The sequence below is a fragment of the Schistocerca cancellata genome, chromosome 4 (assembly GCF_023864275.1).
Source record: "Schistocerca cancellata isolate TAMUIC-IGC-003103 chromosome 4, iqSchCanc2.1, whole genome shotgun sequence".
Classification (NCBI taxonomy): domain Eukaryota; kingdom Metazoa; phylum Arthropoda; class Insecta; order Orthoptera; family Acrididae; genus Schistocerca; species Schistocerca cancellata.
The window spans coordinates 587,853,421-587,872,120 of record NC_064629.1 but is presented as its reverse complement, the minus strand read 5'-3'; the positions used below and the strand labels follow the sequence as shown (position 1 = coordinate 587,872,120).

At 41.1% G+C, this 18,700-nt stretch overlaps 1 protein-coding gene across 1 annotated transcript in view; it reads left to right on the top strand.

Moving 5' to 3' along the window:
- LOC126183653 (uncharacterized) overlaps positions 1–16,206 on the top strand; it is a 51,210-nt gene extending 35,004 nt beyond the window's left edge. Inside the window, exon 6 of the mRNA XM_049925798.1 lies at positions 14,117–16,206. Within this exon, the coding sequence (XP_049781755.1) occupies positions 14,117–14,200 (84 nt within the window). The 3' untranslated portion in view covers positions 14,201–16,206. The remainder of the gene's footprint in view (positions 1–14,116) is intronic.
- The last annotated feature ends 2,494 nt before the right edge of the window (positions 16,207–18,700 follow it).

The window sequence follows — 18,700 nt, the reverse complement described above, 5'->3', positions numbered from 1 at the left end:
TCATTTTTGAAACACCCTGTATCTGCCATCAGGTTGGAACCTACATCAAGAGATAGTTAACCTAATCCATGAACTATCCTCACCTTTTCTCTTATTAGGTGATTTCAGCTTTTACAGCCCACTGGGAAGCAGTGTCAGTATATTTGACTGGGGCATCTAATGTAACAAGTAATCAGAGATGGACAGTGCCTGTCCAACTCATTTTAGTGTGATATGTGGAACATATCAGCTGTCAATCTCTCAATCAGTACCTCTGGCCTTCTCACCTTGAAATATCAGTCCTCCATACTTATTAATAACTATTGCATCAATTTTGAATGAATAGGATAAATATGACAAAAAAATCTGTGCAGCGTATTTTAGGTTCAACTGTCTGCAGCTGTGAATCATGTAATAACACAGGTGCATGATCAGTCTGTGGTTCTGCCATTACATGCTTTGCAGGTGTTCTGACATTGCAGTCCAATCGATGTGGCCCAGTTACTCTTCGCGTTACCATTACCAACTCAGGAATAGGTTTATGCACCATCAAATAAATATCACTCTACTCTGGTGAAATCAAACTGCATTATCAGGGCCCTGTGTCCTCCGATTAACTTGATGTACAGTAACAACAATACAGGCACAAAGAGAAAAGTGCCAAGCACCAAAATGCATAGAGCATTTACTGTTGTTGCTAATTTCTGTTGATGATAATCACACTTCAGTTTGACTCTTTTGAGTCCAGTCTCAAATCACATTAATATTGCTGCCATGTGTGGCTTTGAAACTCCAGGATAGTTCTGAATCTCCCAGGCACTGCAACAAGCAATATTCACCAAAATTATAAAAACTGACAACCACATCAGCAGCTATTTACCACAACACAGGAAGTTCACAGCGAGATAATAAGCATCATCCTACATATCATCAGCAAAGTGAGAGGTGATGGAAAAATGCAACATAAACTTAGTTCATCTGAATTACCAACATCTAAAGCTGCAGGTACTGTCACAGTCAAAAATATAACTTTGAAACACCAATGGAAATCACTTCTTACACTATGATAACATCAGATGAACTACTAAAAGATTATTGCCTCACTGAGGTGGAACTGCCATCAGCTTAAATGCCCATGCTCAGTCAACACTTGACGCGTTCTGCCTCAAGGGCCTACAACCACTCTTTATCACTTTTTAGGCGATTGTAATGTCAGACACGCCATGTTTCATAATATATAAAATTTTGATATTATTATACTGCACACTGATTCCTCCTTTGCAGCATTTCAGTTGAAAATACATGCCTGACAACAATCCCTGTGTCTTCTGTCTACACAGAATATAAGTAGAGCATAACAGTTTAGGGTTCATTACTCAACATCTAGAGTCATGTAATGTTCCTTACAGTTAATGGGAACTCCTAATCCCTCTGGCCCTTGGCCACAGCACAGCAGTAGAACCCAATAGATCCAAAATCAAGGGCTAAAGAATCTGGCTGTTACTGTCTTACCATTTTTCAAGTCTTTAATGATATCTTGCCTGAGGGCCAGTGAAGGAAAAGTACAATTATTGACCCAGTCTTGAAACCAGGTCGAAACTCATATGAGTTACAGAGATGTATAACCGCCTGCCTTACAAATGATCTAAGTTGTCATAATGTGTGGTGAACTGGCGACTGGTGGTCTCTTGAATATGGGGTCTTTCATCCAACTCCATGTGGAGTTCAAAAGGGCCAGTCCAGAGCTGAACATTTAATTTGTCTGGAGCCAGCTATAATGACAGCTTTAGCCTCTCATCAAGATCTCTCTATCTTTTTTTACTTAAGAAAGGCCAAGGACACTTCATGGCCTTACTATATCTGTAACACACTGTGTGAGAGTGGGCTTCAGAGGTTGTCTCCCAGTTTTTCTCTGGAAGTTTGCGTGTCTACAGTTCTTATGTGTTCATTCAGCATGTCGTACAATACCCTCCCTATCCAAGAGACCATATATATGAGACTGGAGGCCACACTGGTCTCTGCTGAGTGTAAACTAGTCTGTGACAGTGATTAACAGGCTTGTCCTCCACCCCCTCCCCAGGGGGCTCACATTTCTTTCGCGAGTTTGTGCGTGGCACATACGGGGCCCCGAGCTATTGCAGCCAGTTCTTCTTTGCCTGGTTGCATTTCCTTCACCCTACCCACCCTCCCTATCCTCGCTTCTTATCTGTTGCCGCCTCCTCCTCCTCCTCCTCTCTCGGTGTTCTGATTTGTGTTGACCTTACTATCCACCTGGTTTCATGTATTGGTTGCAATTTTGTTCCTTTAGCCTGTTCTTTCATCCTTTTAGGCGTTTAGATCCCCCACTTGAGTTTTGACCTCCACTTCAAAATTTCCTGGTTTTTAGTGTGAGCCATATGGGAAAAAGTCCCTCCCTATCATCTATGGTGTGTGTTGTTCTCCTCCCTACCTTCCCCTCTCCCTTCCCCACTGTAGTCCCTTCAACCCTGCTATGTCACCAGCATGTGTAGCCAGCCCGTGTGGTGGGGTTGTTATGTACCCATATGGCTGAGCCCCCTGACAACACAGGGATCACACTACTGATACCTGAGCTCTTCCTCCCCATGTATGCCAAGGAGTGGTTGCTTATCTTCTTGGAGCATCGGAACTCCCAGCAACAGCTGCCATGCCAGATGGCCCTTGCTGTGGCTGGGTGGCACCCATGGGGAGAGCCCCTGTTTGGAGTTGGTAGTATCAGGGCAGATGCTTGGCACATGAAGTGTATCAAGCTATAAAAATCTGGCCATTCTCAAACAGCCATCTCTTTGAATGGTGAAGGGTCATTGAACGCTGCTTTGTATGACCCGGCAATCTTTCCTTCGCTGGCTACGCCATGGGAGGAGGGCCAGGCTCGTAGTCTTAGGATGAAACCCTTTCTCTGTTACCTCGTCTGTACTAGGACAAATGGGGACACATTCACCACCACAAAGCCATTGTTTTTCGTGGAAAATATTGAGGACAAGTTTGGTGAAGTGGAGACTCTTAGTAAGATGTAGTCGGGCTGCCTGTTGATCAAAGCTGCTTCTGCCACCCAGTCCACAGCTCTTCGTGCCCGTGATCGTCTATTACCCCTCATCAGTATCTGAATATGGTCCACAGAGTAATTTTTCATAGGTACTTTATGCTACAAACTGATGAGGAAATCCAGGCTAATCTGGAGCGGTGTGGTGTTCATTTTGTTCGATATGTGCAGATGGGTCGTAAAGACAACCGCACTGGTACTGGTGCCTTCATTCTGGCTTTCGAGGTTATGTGCTACAGATGTGATGTGAAGCTGTACGTCCCTCCACCTATACGGTGCTTTCGGTGCTTGTGTTTTGGGCATATGTCTTTCTGATGTACTGCAGACCCTTTGTGTGTTGACTATGGCCACCTACTCCATGAGGGAAGCTCCTGTGTTTTGCCACCTGCGTATGTCAGTTGTGCTGATCGCCACTCCCCTTGCTCGCTGGATTGCCTGGCTTACAAGAGAGAAAAGAAGATCCAAGAATACAAGTCCCTGGATCGCCTGTCTTATGCTGACGCTCGCCAAAAGTATGAGAGACTCCCACCTGGGACCCCTCTCCCCGGCATGTTTCAGGCCAGAAGACTCTTACCACCACTCGGCCATGAGGCGCACCATCTGTGCACCCCAAGGTTGCCCGCTCTCTGTCAGTTCCAGATCTTGCAGAAGCCTGTACTCCCCCTGTGCCCTGCCCTCCTCCTACTCAGAAAGAGAAGAAGAAGAAACATAAATCCCAAGACAAGGCTCCCCTTGGCGGTGACGACTACTGACCGAGTGACCTGACCTTCTCCTTGGCTTCTTCATGTCTACCTAGGACTTTCGCCACATGATCATCCAATGGAATTGGAATTTCTCCTCCTATTCTGTGTTCTGTCTTGTTCTTCAAGAAACGCATTTCCATGATGACCACTCTCCAACATTTCGTGGTTATCGGATGTTCTGTCAGAACCATGCTGGCTCCGGTGTAGCATCTGGGTGGGGTCTGCACTTAGGTTTGCTCCGATGTGATTAGTGACTGGATCACCCTATGTACCAACTTGGAATTGATAGTGTTTTGAGTGCAAACGACTCCAGCAATCACCATTTGCAGTGTCTACCTCCCTCCAGGTAGTTCACTTCCTTACGTTGCACTGTCTACCTTAATCCAGCAACTCCCGCCCCTGTTTCTTTCCTTGGGAACTTCAATGGCCACCATCCAGTGTGGGAGAGAATCACTTCAGTGGGTAGTGGTATCCTAATTGACCAACTTATCATGGATCTCAATTTGTGTCTCCTCAGTGATGGTTCCCCTACCCACTTCATTGCCACTCATGGCACCTTCTCTGCTCTCGATCTCACGATCTCCTCTCCTGTCCTCGTGGCTTCCCTACATCGGTCATCCCATGATGACCTTTGTGACAGTGGCCACTTTCCAAAGAGTCTAAAGTTTCCCTGCTGCTGCCAGGCAGACAGCCCCCCACGTTGGGCATTCCACAGGGCCAATTGGCCTTTGTATATATTTGTTGTGAACTTTGATAGCTCCCTCTCGAATTCCATTGATTAAGTTATGCAAGGCATCTCTACCACTATTCTTCATGCTGCTAACACTGCTGTCCCCCTATCCACAGGTCCCCCTCATCGCCGACGGATACCGTGTGGGCCAAGAATGTTGCATTCGCTGTCCAGGACTGCTGATGTGTGCTGCAACAATTTAAGCAACACCCTTTACAGACGAACTTCCTCACTTTTAAACATCTCCCTGCTAAGGCTCGTTACTTTATTAAGTGGAGTAAAAAGGAATGCAGGGAGCACTATGTTTCCTCCCTGGGGACGTATGCCTCTTCATCGCAGATTTGGTCTAAGGTCCGTAGCCTTCTGGGCCGCCTGCAACAGTCAACTATCCAGGGTCTGAACCTCCAAGGTGCTCTGTGCACTAATCCATTAGTCCTCGCAGAACACCTTGCGCACACTTTGCAACGGCATTGTCCTCCTCTTCCTAACCTACTACCTTTCTCCGGCAGAAACACAGAGTTAAACAGACCTCCTCTGTTTCATCCCGCACCACGTTGAGCCCTATAATGCACCCTTCACTGAATGGGAATTCGTGCAGGCTCTTAGCTCTTCACGAGACACAGCCCCAGGCCTAGATTCCATCCGCAACCAGATGATCCAACACTTGGACATTCACCAGAGGCAACAGCTCCGCAGGGTCTTCAACCATATTTGGTTCACAGGTGCTTTTCCGCCACAATGGCAAGATAGCATAGTTGTCCCCGTCCTTAGGCCTGGGAAAAACCCAATGTCTCTGGACATCTACTGCCCAATTAGCCTGATGAATGTACTTTGTAAACTGCTTGAAAGGATGGTCAGATTCAGATTATGTTGGGTACTCGAATCTCGGCTTCAGATTATGTTGGGTACTCGAATCTCGGGGCCTTTTGTCCCCATATCAGTATGGCTTCTGGGCAAGCGATCTCCAACTGACCATTTACTCTGATTGGAATCAGTCATCTGACAGGCTTTTATTCACTGCCAGCAACAAGCTAGCACCCTGTCATGGTCTTCTTTAATCTACATAAGGTGTATGACATGGCTTGGTGCCATCACATTTTAGTTGCCCTCCATGACTGGTGGTTCCGTGATCTCCTTCAGATTTTTATCCGCGAGTGTTTATCTCATCGGCTCTTCCGGGTTCAAGTTGGCACTCCACTCATTGCCCCTCAGATTCAGGAGAATGGTATCCCACAGGGTTCTGTGTTAAGTGTGACAGTCTCCCTCATTGCCATCAATGGGCTTGTGATCTCTGTTGGCCTCTGGTTACCCCAGCACTGTACGTCGACGATTTTTGCATCTGATGCAGCTCCCGCTCGGTAGTATCTGCTGACCGCCAGCTCTGAGGCGCTTCTGTGTGGACCACCACCCATGGCTTCCAGTTTTCTCCCTCCAAACGCGGGTTATGCATTTTTGTTGTTGACCCACAGTACACGCCGATCCAGAACTTTATTTAGGCAACCAGCTCCTCAATGTTGTAGCACAGTCCTGTTTCTTGGGCCTTATTTTTGATAACCAGCTGACATGGCTGCCCCACATTCACCATCTAAAGATTACATGTATACGGAAGCTTAAAGCTCTCTGCCTTCTGGCCCACACATCTTGGAGTCTTGGGTCTTGTCCCGACCAGATTATGGTAGTCAGGTTTACGGCTCAGCAGTTCCATCAAAGTCCATCATTGTGTGGTGCGTCTGACTGTTGGTGCCTTTTGCACTAGTCCTGTTGATAGTCTTGTCACAGAAGCGGGAATTCCCCTTCCCCCACAGAACCAAATCCTTGTTTCTTACACAATCGTCATTCGCCAATTCCCTGACCATCCTGCGTATCTTGTGCTCTTCACCAATAAGGGATGTCTCCCTGCTAACGGCCCACCCATGGGTGGGATTGCCGATTGGCATGCGTCTCACTTCCCTGTATCAGGATCTCCATCTTCACTCACTGGACTGCACCCCGTGTCTTTCCTCCCATACCCCCCTTGGATGGTGCCTAGACCATGGATTAGGACCGATCTGTCTTAAGGTATCTGTCACTCATACGGTTTACTGGCGTCTTGTATGTGGCATCCTTGCAGAGTTACAGGGTGCCACCATCTTTTACACTGATGGTTCTAAGACAATTGATGAGGTAGGATATGCTTTCATGTTCCCTACCATCTTCGAACACTATTTATTGCCGGGATCATGTAGTGTGTTCACAGCAGAGCTTTTAGCCATTCACAGGGCCCTCCTTTTTGTTTCTCAGGCCTCCCTCCACAGTGTTTTAATTTGTTCAGATGCCATCAACAGCCTACAGGCTATCGACCGATGCTACTCTCATCACCCTTTGGTCTCTGCTATCCACAACCTTCTCGCTGCCCTTGAGCGTGCTGCCTGTTCAGGTGTCTTTCTCTGGGTCCCAAGTCATGTGGGCATCCCAGGGAATAAACTGGCTGACCGTTTGGCTAGAGAAGCAGATGCTTACCCCCCCCATTTCCTTTTATGATTCCATCTGCAGAAATGCAAATTTACATCAGATCTCTCTTTGCCCAAAAGTGGAATGCCATCTGGGGTTCTGCTGCTCATAGCAATGAACTCTGCACAATCAAGGAGTCTACTGCAGTTTGGCACTCTTCCTTCCACTCCTCTCACAAGGAGTCAACTGTTTTATGCCGTTTACGCATCGGTCATAACCAGCTCGCCTATTGTTTCCTCCTACATAATGACCCACTCCCAAAATGTGGTTGTGGAGCCAGACTGACGATATCTCTCATATTGGTGGAATGACCCCTTCTTTTGGTCCTTTGTGTTAAATATAGTCTTCCCGATTCCCTAAATTTAATATTAGCAGACGATCGACGGATGGTTGAACTGGTCCTCAGTTTCCTCCGGGAAAGTGGTTTTTGTTTCCCGATATAAGGTTCTACTTTAGTCTTGCAGCAGGGGCAGGTTGGTTGTGGTTGGGACTTCTTTTACAGTCTTCTCGGTCTGTGACCCCATGACCGCCAGTTTTTAGATTTGGTCTCACCTTTTATGCCTTTACTGTGTGTGTGTAATGATCATTATTTTATAATTTGACTCCCCTGACTGGATCCGTCCACTTTTAGCAGACCATCTTTCTTCTGTGACTCACTTCGGAATTGAGAGACTGATGACCTCGCCGATTGGCCCCATAACCCCACTCAGTTAATCAATCAACCAACAGGCTCGCATAGGCTGTGGGGCCAGTTACCTCACTGTCCCTTTATTTTGACAACTTTAGTAAATATGAAAGCTCTTCATCTGCCAGTGTTGCTGAATGCCAGCTACAAGGTGCCTCAAGGAAAGTGGAGTCACTGGGCTCTCAGCCAGGGCTGCCATCCTGTTGGAACTTTGCTAAGCCCTTGTCCTATTTTGATGGGCTTATGGACTAGTGGCCATGTTTGTATTACAGTTACTGTACACAGTGCACCATTGTGGGATCTGACTTGCAACTGGTGCCTTTTGGACAAGTTCTGTGGATAGCCTCTTCGCAGCGGCTGGAATTCCTCCTCTGCACATCAGGTGCCACCAGTTACTATTGAGTTTTGCAATACATGTCCTCAACTTCCCAGAACCATATTCTTTTTCCTGTCAGGATGATTCACCTCCCACAAAGGTGACCCAGGTTGGGTGTCCCAGCAGAAGTTCATCCGGAATCTCTTCGTTGTGATCTTGACCTTCCGTCATTGAATCCTCTTATCAGATCACCTTTGTAACACAAACCACCACCAACCCTCTTCAACCCCCACCCCCCTCCAATAGTGGTTTATACCTCATAGAAGGATCCACTTCTAATTTGGACAGAAAGAAAAGGTAGACCACCTGTTTTCGTATTTGTTTCTCTTTTCTTGGGGAACTTTCACGTTCCAGAGTTGTCTGTAGTTACAGCTTGAAGTTGATAATATCACCAGCTGTCCCTTCATAAATTCTGAGGGTCACAAGTAACATCCATCCCATATGGGCACACTTTTTTGAGCAGAATTAATGGCCATTGTCCAAGCCCTCTGTTATGCGCCCACTCAACCTTGGGAGAGTTTTTTATCTGCAATGACATTAATTATAAGCAGTTTGCAGCCATTTTTTATAGTCCTCAGTCTTCTGACTGGTGTGATGCAACCCACCACAAATTATTCTCCTGCATCAATGTCTTCATCTCAGAGTAGCACTTGTAATTATTTGTTAGATGCATCCCAGTCTCGACTTTCTCTACAGTTCTTACTCTCTACATATCCCAATAATACCATGGAAGTTCCTGATGTCTTAACACATGTTCTAACATGCTATCTCTCTTCTTGTCAGTGTTTCCTGTATGTTCCATTTTTCACCAATTCTGTGGAGAACCTCCTCATTTCATCTTTTATCAGTCCACCTAATTTTCAACATTATTGTGTACCACCACATCTCAAATGCTTTGATTCTCTTCAGTCCTGGTTTTCCCACTGTCCATGATTCAACACCATACAGTGCTGGACTCCATACATACATTCCCAGAAATTTCTTCCTCAAATTCAGGCCTGTGTTTGATACCAGTAGACTTCTCTTGGCCAGGAATGCCCTCTTTGCCTGTGCTACTCAGCTTTTTATGTTCTCCTTGCGTTGCTGATCATGGGTTATTTTGCTTCCAAGATATCAGAATTCCTTGACATCATCTACTTCATGATCACCAGTTTTAATGTTAAGTTTATCACTGTTGTCATTTCTGCTGCTTCTTGTTACTTTTGTCTTTTTACAGTTTATGCTAATCCATATTCTGTGCTCATTAGGCTATTCATTCCATTGAATAGACCATTAATTCTTATTCACTGTCACTGAAGATAGCAGTGTCATTAATGAATCTTATCGAATGTTAATCCCACTCTTGAACCAGTCTTTTATTTCCGTCATGGTTTCTTTGATGTATAAACTAAACAGCAGAGATGAAAGACTGCATTCCTATCTTACACCCTTTTTAATCCGAGCACCTTGTTCTTGGTCTTCCAGTCTTATTGTTCCTCCTTTCTTCCTGTACATATTGTATACTACCTGTTTATCCCAATAGCTTACTCCAAGTTTTCTGAAAATTTTGAGCATCTTGCATCATTTTATCTTATTGAACATTTTCTCTAGGTTGACAAATCCTTGATTTTCTTCATTCTTGCTTCCATTATCAAGTATAACATCAGAACTGTCTCTGTGGTACCTTTTCCTTTCCTAAAACCAAACTGAGTGTCATATAGAAGACCCACAGTTTTCTTTTCCACAAGCCGTAAACCAATTCTATCCTCAGAACCTATTGGTATCGACCATACATGATCTTTCTGCGACCTCTAGGGTACTTGGAGCTCGATTTTGTTCCTGTGGACCCCAAGCCACATTGTAATTCATGGGAACAAGCTGGCTGATGAGTTAACAAAGGTGGCCGCAGGAAATTACTCTAGAAGATGAATATCTTGGGGTCTGACTTGCAGTCAACACTGCATCTTCAACTTTTGGAGGTTTGGACTGCAGGGGAAGGGGAGGGGTGTTCGCATGCCATGGTCGCTATTCACAAGCAGCAATTACTAAAAGGGTGCATGGTTGCATGGCAGGCTTGCCTTCACCCTTTCCAAAGGGTGTATTGTCCACACCTAGCTGACTCGGTGTCACATCCTCATATAAGCAGCCACCCTGTTGTGATTGTGGTACTCCTGTGAAAATGGCCCATATCCCGTTAGTACCCAAGCTCTCCGCTTTGTGGCAAACATTGCACCTTGATGAAGACTCTATACCTCTGCTGTTAGGTAATGATATCCATGTGGCAAATGTGGTCTTGCATTTTATTCAAGAGAGTTGTTTGTTTACCATCATTTAAAATCTGTCAACACAGCTTCATCGCCTCCTCTTATTTTTCTGTGATGCAGGCATTCTGCCTGTATTCTAAAGTGGCTGGAGGGTCATCAGTCAGGTGTGGAAGTTGACCTGCAGCACTAATGTCAGAGGATCTCCAGCTGTCTCTACCACCACACCTCCCATACCTCACGGTATTTTTTCATTTTTGTATGGCTGTTTAACTTTGTACTTCTGCCAGATAAAATTACTTGAGATTCGGTTGGCTGTGTAGCAGCCCTTGAACGGTATATCAGCTTGATAAACACTTTTCAATCTCTTTATGCATTTATATTGACCATTGTTTCCGTAGTTTATTGTACATTTTTACTCTTCTTTGATGGGAGCATGCCACCCAAGTATTTTATGTGAAAGAAGGAGGGGGGGGGGGGGAGCAATCTCCTTCTTACCCCCTGCCCCTCGATGGTCCTTTGGCTGATTGCTGGATGCTGCACCTCCCCCACCTCACTGATTTTTTTACTTTATTTTGTTTGTTGGTCCCGCCATGTACTTCTTACTTATGCATCAGATGATACTGCAAAAGATCATATTGGCTGTCTGTCCTTTTCTCCTCATGGAATCTCGTGGGCTTGGATTATTAAAGGAAGATTGGACTGATGGCTTTATTGTTCAGTTCCTTTCAACCCTACTAGTTAATCTTCCAGTTGTTCCCATAACTATTTCTGGAGATAATAAATTTGGTACAAATGTATGTTGATCACTTAATAATGGATATTGTTAGTAAGTGTGGCACACTTTCCACAATGTCTTTATTTCCATTTCAAGATATGATAATTATCTGACTCTAGTGTTTCTTCATCTGTGTATCTGGTTTCTTGTAATATCAGTTCTATGATCTGTATTGAATTGAGCAAGTCTGCCCTGGGGTTTTCCATTATCTTGACAACCCAAAATAACTCTTTGTTCAGAAACAAAATAAAAAACATATCAGGCAAATGTTATTTCATTACCAGGGATACAGTAACGAGTGTGATTACCTCTCTTTTAATTTTATTTGTTGAGAAGACATGACCAGCAGTGAACTTTTTTAAAATACCACCTTAAACTTTTTATTCAGCAGTCCATTTCCTCTCCTCAAGACATGTTAAAAAATATCACTTTGTACCATTCATGCAAGCATGACATTAACAGAAATGTAACACAAAATTGCCTTCGAGTGTCCTGTACCAGCACACAATGCAGGTACTTGAGATAGCGCAACTTGTCCACTTTCTGGTGATGACTGTAAACAAATGTAAACTCAAGGAAAGAGCACACCGGTCATACAGTCTTCTGTTGACCGTTTGTGCAAGTAAAATGTATACCAACGAAGAGTGGGCAGAAATGCTGCTCATCTACAGAGGATGAAGCTAACAGCACAGTAGTTACGATAATGGTTTTTTTTACAATGTGGGTACATGTAGTACCGTACTTAAGTTTGTTTAAATGATATGTTTTGTACAGTGAGTGCAGCACTTGGTTAAAAACTGCACTGCAATTAATTTTCTTTTATTGTGGTTTGAGGTAGGTGTATTGCTACTCGGGCAGACGAACTCTACAGACAGCAGTATCTTGACAAAAACCACCTTCCTGATGAATGTTTTTTTGTTCTTGTTGTGATGCTTGAGGAAACAAGAAGTTTCAACCCAAGGCAACAGAAACAACATAGGACATACACAGATGAAGATAACAAAGTTACTCTTCCTGTTTCTGTTGCACATGACAGCTTGAACAGGTTATTGGCATTCCTAGGACCTGTGTACATTGCATTCCAACACGTCGCGAGTTCTAGATATGTCATGGAGACCTACACCAAGATTTGCATGGGAATGGTTTCCAGTATTGCGTACAGTTCTGCCAGTAGACACAGCAACAAATCCTCATGAACCAGAATTTTTTTCTGATTTTCTTTTTACTGATAAATGTTCCTTTTCAGACAAAAGACAAATAAATACAAAGAACATACATTTGTTGGTCCAGTGAAAACCAGAGATTGCTCAGACATGTGTAACATCAGTGTCAATCGAGAGTTAATTTCTGGTATGGGATACTTGATACTAAAATTATTGTCCCTTATTTCATCAATGGTGATACACCTTGAGTTAGTGTTTGTGTGTTTAATGCCTGGTTACACTTCTTAATTTTGGGTTTAGATTTTGTAATTGTATTTAAAAGCTGTTCCATTTCACCTGTACGTATTGAGATGCTGTAATTCACATATTAGTTTGGTATGCTCTGAATGTGAAGACCCATATGAAGATGCATATTACCATGCAGGATTCCCCTTCTAGTTTTACTATCACTCACGCATAGTGAAATCCTCTAATATTTTTTCTAGCGTATGAACTTTGGGAACTGAGTTGAATTGTTGATGTTCCAGCCACATAATTTTCACCACGTGACTAGCTGCAGCGAAAGATCAATTTGAAACTGGAATTCCTTCTGACCATCTACAGCTCACTGATGAAGTTACTTTGTCTGGTTCCTTGCAAGATTGTTTTCTGTATGACTACTACCACCTTTTATGAAGTAATGTGCTGTATAGATATAGTTTATACCAGTTTTTCTAATCACATTCATGTCTAACATTGTTTTGTATATCCCACAAGTTCCATGCTTTTATAATCATCCATGTATGGTATTCAGGTTTTCACAAAAATAAGTATTGTCACATTATCTACAGTGTGCATGCATACACATTCTCTCTCACATAGTACTCTTGTTAAGATACAATGTTTTCAAGCTTGCATCTATTTTTGTTTGTATTGTTATTTGAGACAACTATAGCATTGATAATACTACACACCACAGTTTCCTTGGGTGTGTGTAATCAATTTCAGAAGGGTACAGATTGTCTGAATAAAACATGTAACTCAGTGTAGCAACCTTTGTGACTGCATGTTAAACGATATTCTGCAGCCCATCAGTTAACTGGTTTGTGGAACTAGCTCATTCTGCATATTTACTTTTCTGTAATAATAAGTCACTTGAGCAGAGAGATCTTGAGGTGGTGCGTGCAGTGATGCTGTAGCAGTCTTGATTCCACTACACTGTAAACAGCGGAGTCTGCATAGAGTTGCTCCAAAAATGAATCAGTAGTCGTGTACATCAAGGAAATGAAGATATGTTTGATCTTATATTAAACACTGTAAAGTAGTTGCTTTTTGTTTTTGAAATGCAGTTTGCCACATCAGGTATTCAGTAGCTTGCCATTTGTTTGCAAATAGTCATAAATCTTTTCAGTGTTGTGCTTGGGACCATTCATATTTTATTTAAAATATGGAGAAGTACCTTTTGCATAGAAACATGATTTTTATTTTTTGCAGTGTGACGTAAGATTCATGTTAATCTTATAAGACTATGAAAATAGGAGTAAATGCTATGTTCAGCAGATGAGCTTATAGTGGGGAACACACATTAGCCACTATTGTTTAATATATTGTTTTAAACTTGCAGATTACCATTGAGGTTAAGAATTTTCGTACAGTTAATTAACAAAATGCAAAATTTCAACTGTCTTGAGTCTTTCCTGATAATGGCTCAGGACTACTCAGTTACATTACCACTGTGCTGTTCTTAATCACTGCAACAAAATTAAATTGCATTTGAACCTAATTCTAATTTAACTTTAAGTTCTTGTGTTGATGAGTTTTACTAAAGAACATTTTTTTCCATTAAGATATTTGATTAGAGGTTTTTCTGGAGCTTTGTTTTTCTTTTTCAGGCATACTGCTGGACCTGTGTGTATTCTCTGTACCAGATATTTAAGGAAATGCAGTCGCCAAATATTGAACTGCTGTACCCGTGAACAATAGCAGTTGCTCTGATCATCAGAAAAGCACCATCTAAATCTATGAATAGATTAGATATAGTTACGACCACAATTTTTTTAAAACTGGGAGTTACATATCAAATAAGAGTGTGTAAAGTTTCAGGTTTATAAGAGGAGGAAACTTTTATTGATGTACAAAATTATGAATCTCGTATTGATATTTTGTATTTTTGTAATGAATATTTACTCCAGTATTTACAGAGACAGTGTGTAAAGTTTGAAGGATGGTTTTTACACGACGTGAAACTTCTGTATTACGAGTAACCAAAGAATGAACGCTAATGACCTTTTGTGAAAGAAAAAGTAACAGGTGCACTCATAAAGCAAGAGCTTTTTATTTTGCTGGTGTTTTGGAATAGATTTGGAACTTAATTATCAATTGTGACATTAATAATGTAAGGGTTTGTTTTATCTGTAGCTTTCTTATAAATTTTGTTTTGTTATTTTAATAAGAAAGTTATCTGTAGTGGCTTTTTGCCTTCTGTTCAGTGCTGCTTTTATTTTCATTTGTTCAGTGAAATGATTGGTCTCTCTAAACCGAAGTATTGAGGCAACCAATATTGCCTTCAGTCTACTCATAAAATGGGAACTGTAACTTTTTATAAGATTGTCATGACCAGTTTGTCATCAGTAATGCCATTTAAGAATACATGCACCATCTCTGTTTTTGCAGTTCTTTTGTTTGTGGTTTCTTTAATTGAATAAGTGACATGCATTTTACTCATTAACTGTGCCAAATGCATCCTATATTCATTGTTTCTGAACTAGATCCATTGTTACATAGTTCCAATCAAAAACAAGCACCATGCTCCAGCAGATAACAGTAAGATAAGCCAGAAATTGCTAGTTTGTGGTGGTGTTCTGTTAATTATAATTCATTTTTGTTTCTTTTCCCACAAACAAAAACAAGAGGTGGCTTAAACACTTAACATGTTCACAAATGGAGGTTCCTACGATTAGCAGATAAGCAGCTATGATTCGGGAGTTGTGTGAAGTCACCAAGATATTCACATAAAGGCATATAAGTTCCAGCTGTGGCTCCTTTTACCAGATCTTTGAAAATTCACTTAATGATGGAATCATGTAGTTAGCTCTAACTCTTTCCTCACTTAATCAAAATGTATTAGGTGATCTGGATGGCATTATTCACAAAAGAAATATACCATCATAGTAATTTTTAGATACTGTAAGATTAGTATAAACAACCCAACAACTAATGCATGTTGGTTGAGTATGTGCTCAGCAAGTAAGTTTTAATGGGAAAGTATTTGTTGTATTTTCTTATGTTGCCATTACTAGCATGAAGTTAAGTATTTTTCCTCCTTTTTTTTTCCTCAGATGAACACACAGATCTGGTCTCTCATTATGCGCACAATATCCAATAAAATTCCCCAGCATGCATTGGCTTTATTATGTTACTTCACGTGAATAGAAACAGTACTTCCACTTCAAATAAAAGTGTTCATAGCGTTATGTATATTTTTAGTTTTCATTGTGAGGAAAGTTCATTTGTGGATCTTATGATATAACCATTGTGATTTATATTGCATTCATATGAATAATACATTGGAACACTGTGTTCTGGAACATTTACTCCATGCTACGGTATCAGTAAATACTACAAACTAGTTCCTGTCAACCAATCAGACTTAGAATTACCATTTGTGGGCATTGGTATTCTGAATGTATGGATAACACCCATCTGTAGTTTTTCAAAGATAATGTAGATGCATTCTTAAAATTTGTGTTCTGTTACACTTGTAGCCACTATCTAGTTTACATGTAATTATCACTGAAAGAACTGGCTATTTTTAAAGTTATTCTGCAGCAAAGAGGCCTTGCTATATGTTGTACAGTTTTGTCATCATGCAGATGTAAAATTTGCTTGTGCCTGTTTCAGTAATTAAAATATTCTTGCATCACTGTCTTCCAACACACACACACACACACACACACACACACACACACACACACACACAAAACAGCGATCACTTTATAAATAAGATTAATGCTGCAGTGTATCCTGTTATCATCAAAAATATAGACAAGACAAGATATATTTCACACCTACTGTGAAGTGTCAGAGAATGTACATTATAAAGCAATAAGTGACTAGCATAATAGTACTTTTAGATAGAGTAAGATTATTATAAAATGCTACACAGGAGGTAATGTGTATTGATTATGTACACAGTAAATTTTAATCTAAAAGTATTTGTCATACTTTCAAACTCATAAATACTGTGCATTAAGGAGAGATGCCACAGGTTCTGTTTTTAGAAGGTTGAATTATTTTGCATGTTCAGTCTGTGTTGAGACAATCATTCTCTGTTCCCCACTGAGTACTTTAAATTTATTAATTATCTTTTACTAAACTGTGGTTGCCTTTTTGCACACCACTGTTTGCAAGGGGAAAATCGTATACATGCATAATTGTTTCTAATTCTTAATATGTCCAATAAAATATTAGTGAGAAGTATTATAAAACTTTTTTACTGTAATGTTATTTTGTAGTTGAATGTTATATTTGTACTTTTTATAGTAGTTAATGTTAGTCTTTCATGAAGACTGACTCTTATTTTTTCATCACAAAAATTGTCAAACATTGATTACTCAGAATGTACCTTAAAGTATTCTACACAATTCCGTCCAATTAAGAAACTGTGTTTCATTGTGAAAAGTAATCCATCCATTGTTGCATCTTTGTCAAATGCATTTTTACGTACATACATTTGTTAAATGTTTACAATATTTTATGCTGTAAAATATTTAATAAACATATGTTTTATTGAAAATCTGCTGTGTGTTTCAATGAAGAAAGTTTCACCCCTCCTAGAATTCTTACTTTCAGTCAAGAGGTGCTGTTTACAATGTGATAAGTGTGATTCCTAATATTTATTTTTAGAGGGGAAGGGGGGGGGACATGTGACAAACTTTTTGTATTCTATTGATAATTCCCTGTATACCTCTCACAGGATACGTTGGACTATATGCAGTTTTCGTCCAAAGTGCTGGGCTAGTTCATTCGTTTGCTTGGAAGAGGAGGCCAATAAGTGTTTTCCACCTTTTGACTAGTCAGCGATGACAGAATCGAGGTGCACACCCGGCAATCTTTTTCAAATGATTTTACAGAAACTACTCAGTAAAAAAAATTCATTTTTGCTTTACTGATAGCTTTACATGGCATGTTCCTGATGATGTGCCCATCATTTTGTTAATGATCTTAGTTATTGTGATTTACGCAAAAGTAAAATACTGTGCAAAATTCGGAAAGTGTGCAATGAAAAATAGGGGTCGCTATGATTTTGCATTTGGTGCATATTGCATAATATGTTATTGCATATGAAATTTGGGTAACATTGAAATTTTCTTTAGACATGGGTAGAGGTATCTACATGTCACCAATCTTGAGAAAACTGATTTGATGTAGCACACTCATTTGTGATGGTGCTGTGCCAGCAATAAAGCCAGAGTGAAATATCCACAACTGCCGCTCTCCCCACACTTCCCCAGCTGTCTGCACATCTAGCAGCCACGGCATTTTGCGTGCACTATACTTGGTTTCTTCTTTGTTCAGATTTTTTATTCAGTTGTGTACCTCATACTTTCAAAGTAGAAAAATCAGTGTCAGCCATTAATGATTGCGTAAACATATGGGTTCAGAGTGGGAGAGGGAGATGTCAGTGTCAGCCGGCCTCCATTATATTCTGTTGCCATACGTCAGCAAATTCTGTTAGACTTGATAGTGAAACGTTGGCATGGTTTACAAGGAACATAGAAATTTAAACCTCAATGTCTGATCTGTGACAATGTAATTGAGGATACTCTTAATTTTTGGGGTGTTATTGAACAGTTGCTAGGGAACACCTCCCACATTCCATTTGTATTAAGTATACGTAATCCTATGGATTTCCTTCAGATGTAAAATCAGTTCTTCAAAATATTCAATTTTAGCAAGGATTTTGTACTGATGGTGACGTAATACACTTTTGGAAGTACAATTGCAAAATTGATGAGTGAATGAAGGGGTAATTGAAATCAAATATATTCAGTGAAAGTCAATGACGAACTGCAGAGGATGTAACCTGTCATTCTTACCTTCAGTTCAGTTTGCATAAACATATTAACATGACTGCTGTGGGGCTGGTGGCAGTCACAACAGAACTGCACACCTGATCCGTGCCTGACAGTGAAACATCTGTCATTATGTGTGCAACAATCAACATGTTAAAGCCTCAGTGCAATGCCTTAAGTTTTAGATTTGACCACACTATCCTGCGATGCAAATACTTAGTGAGGTTGCATAGTGCAGGACTCGCTCACATTCAGAACAGCAATTCAAATCCCAGTCTGGCAATCCAGACCTAGGTTTTCTGTGACTTTTCTAATTTGATTAAGGTGAATACAGGGACTGTTCTCTTCAAAGGGCATGACTGATTTCCTTCCCAATCAGAGTTTGTGCTTCATCTTTAATAA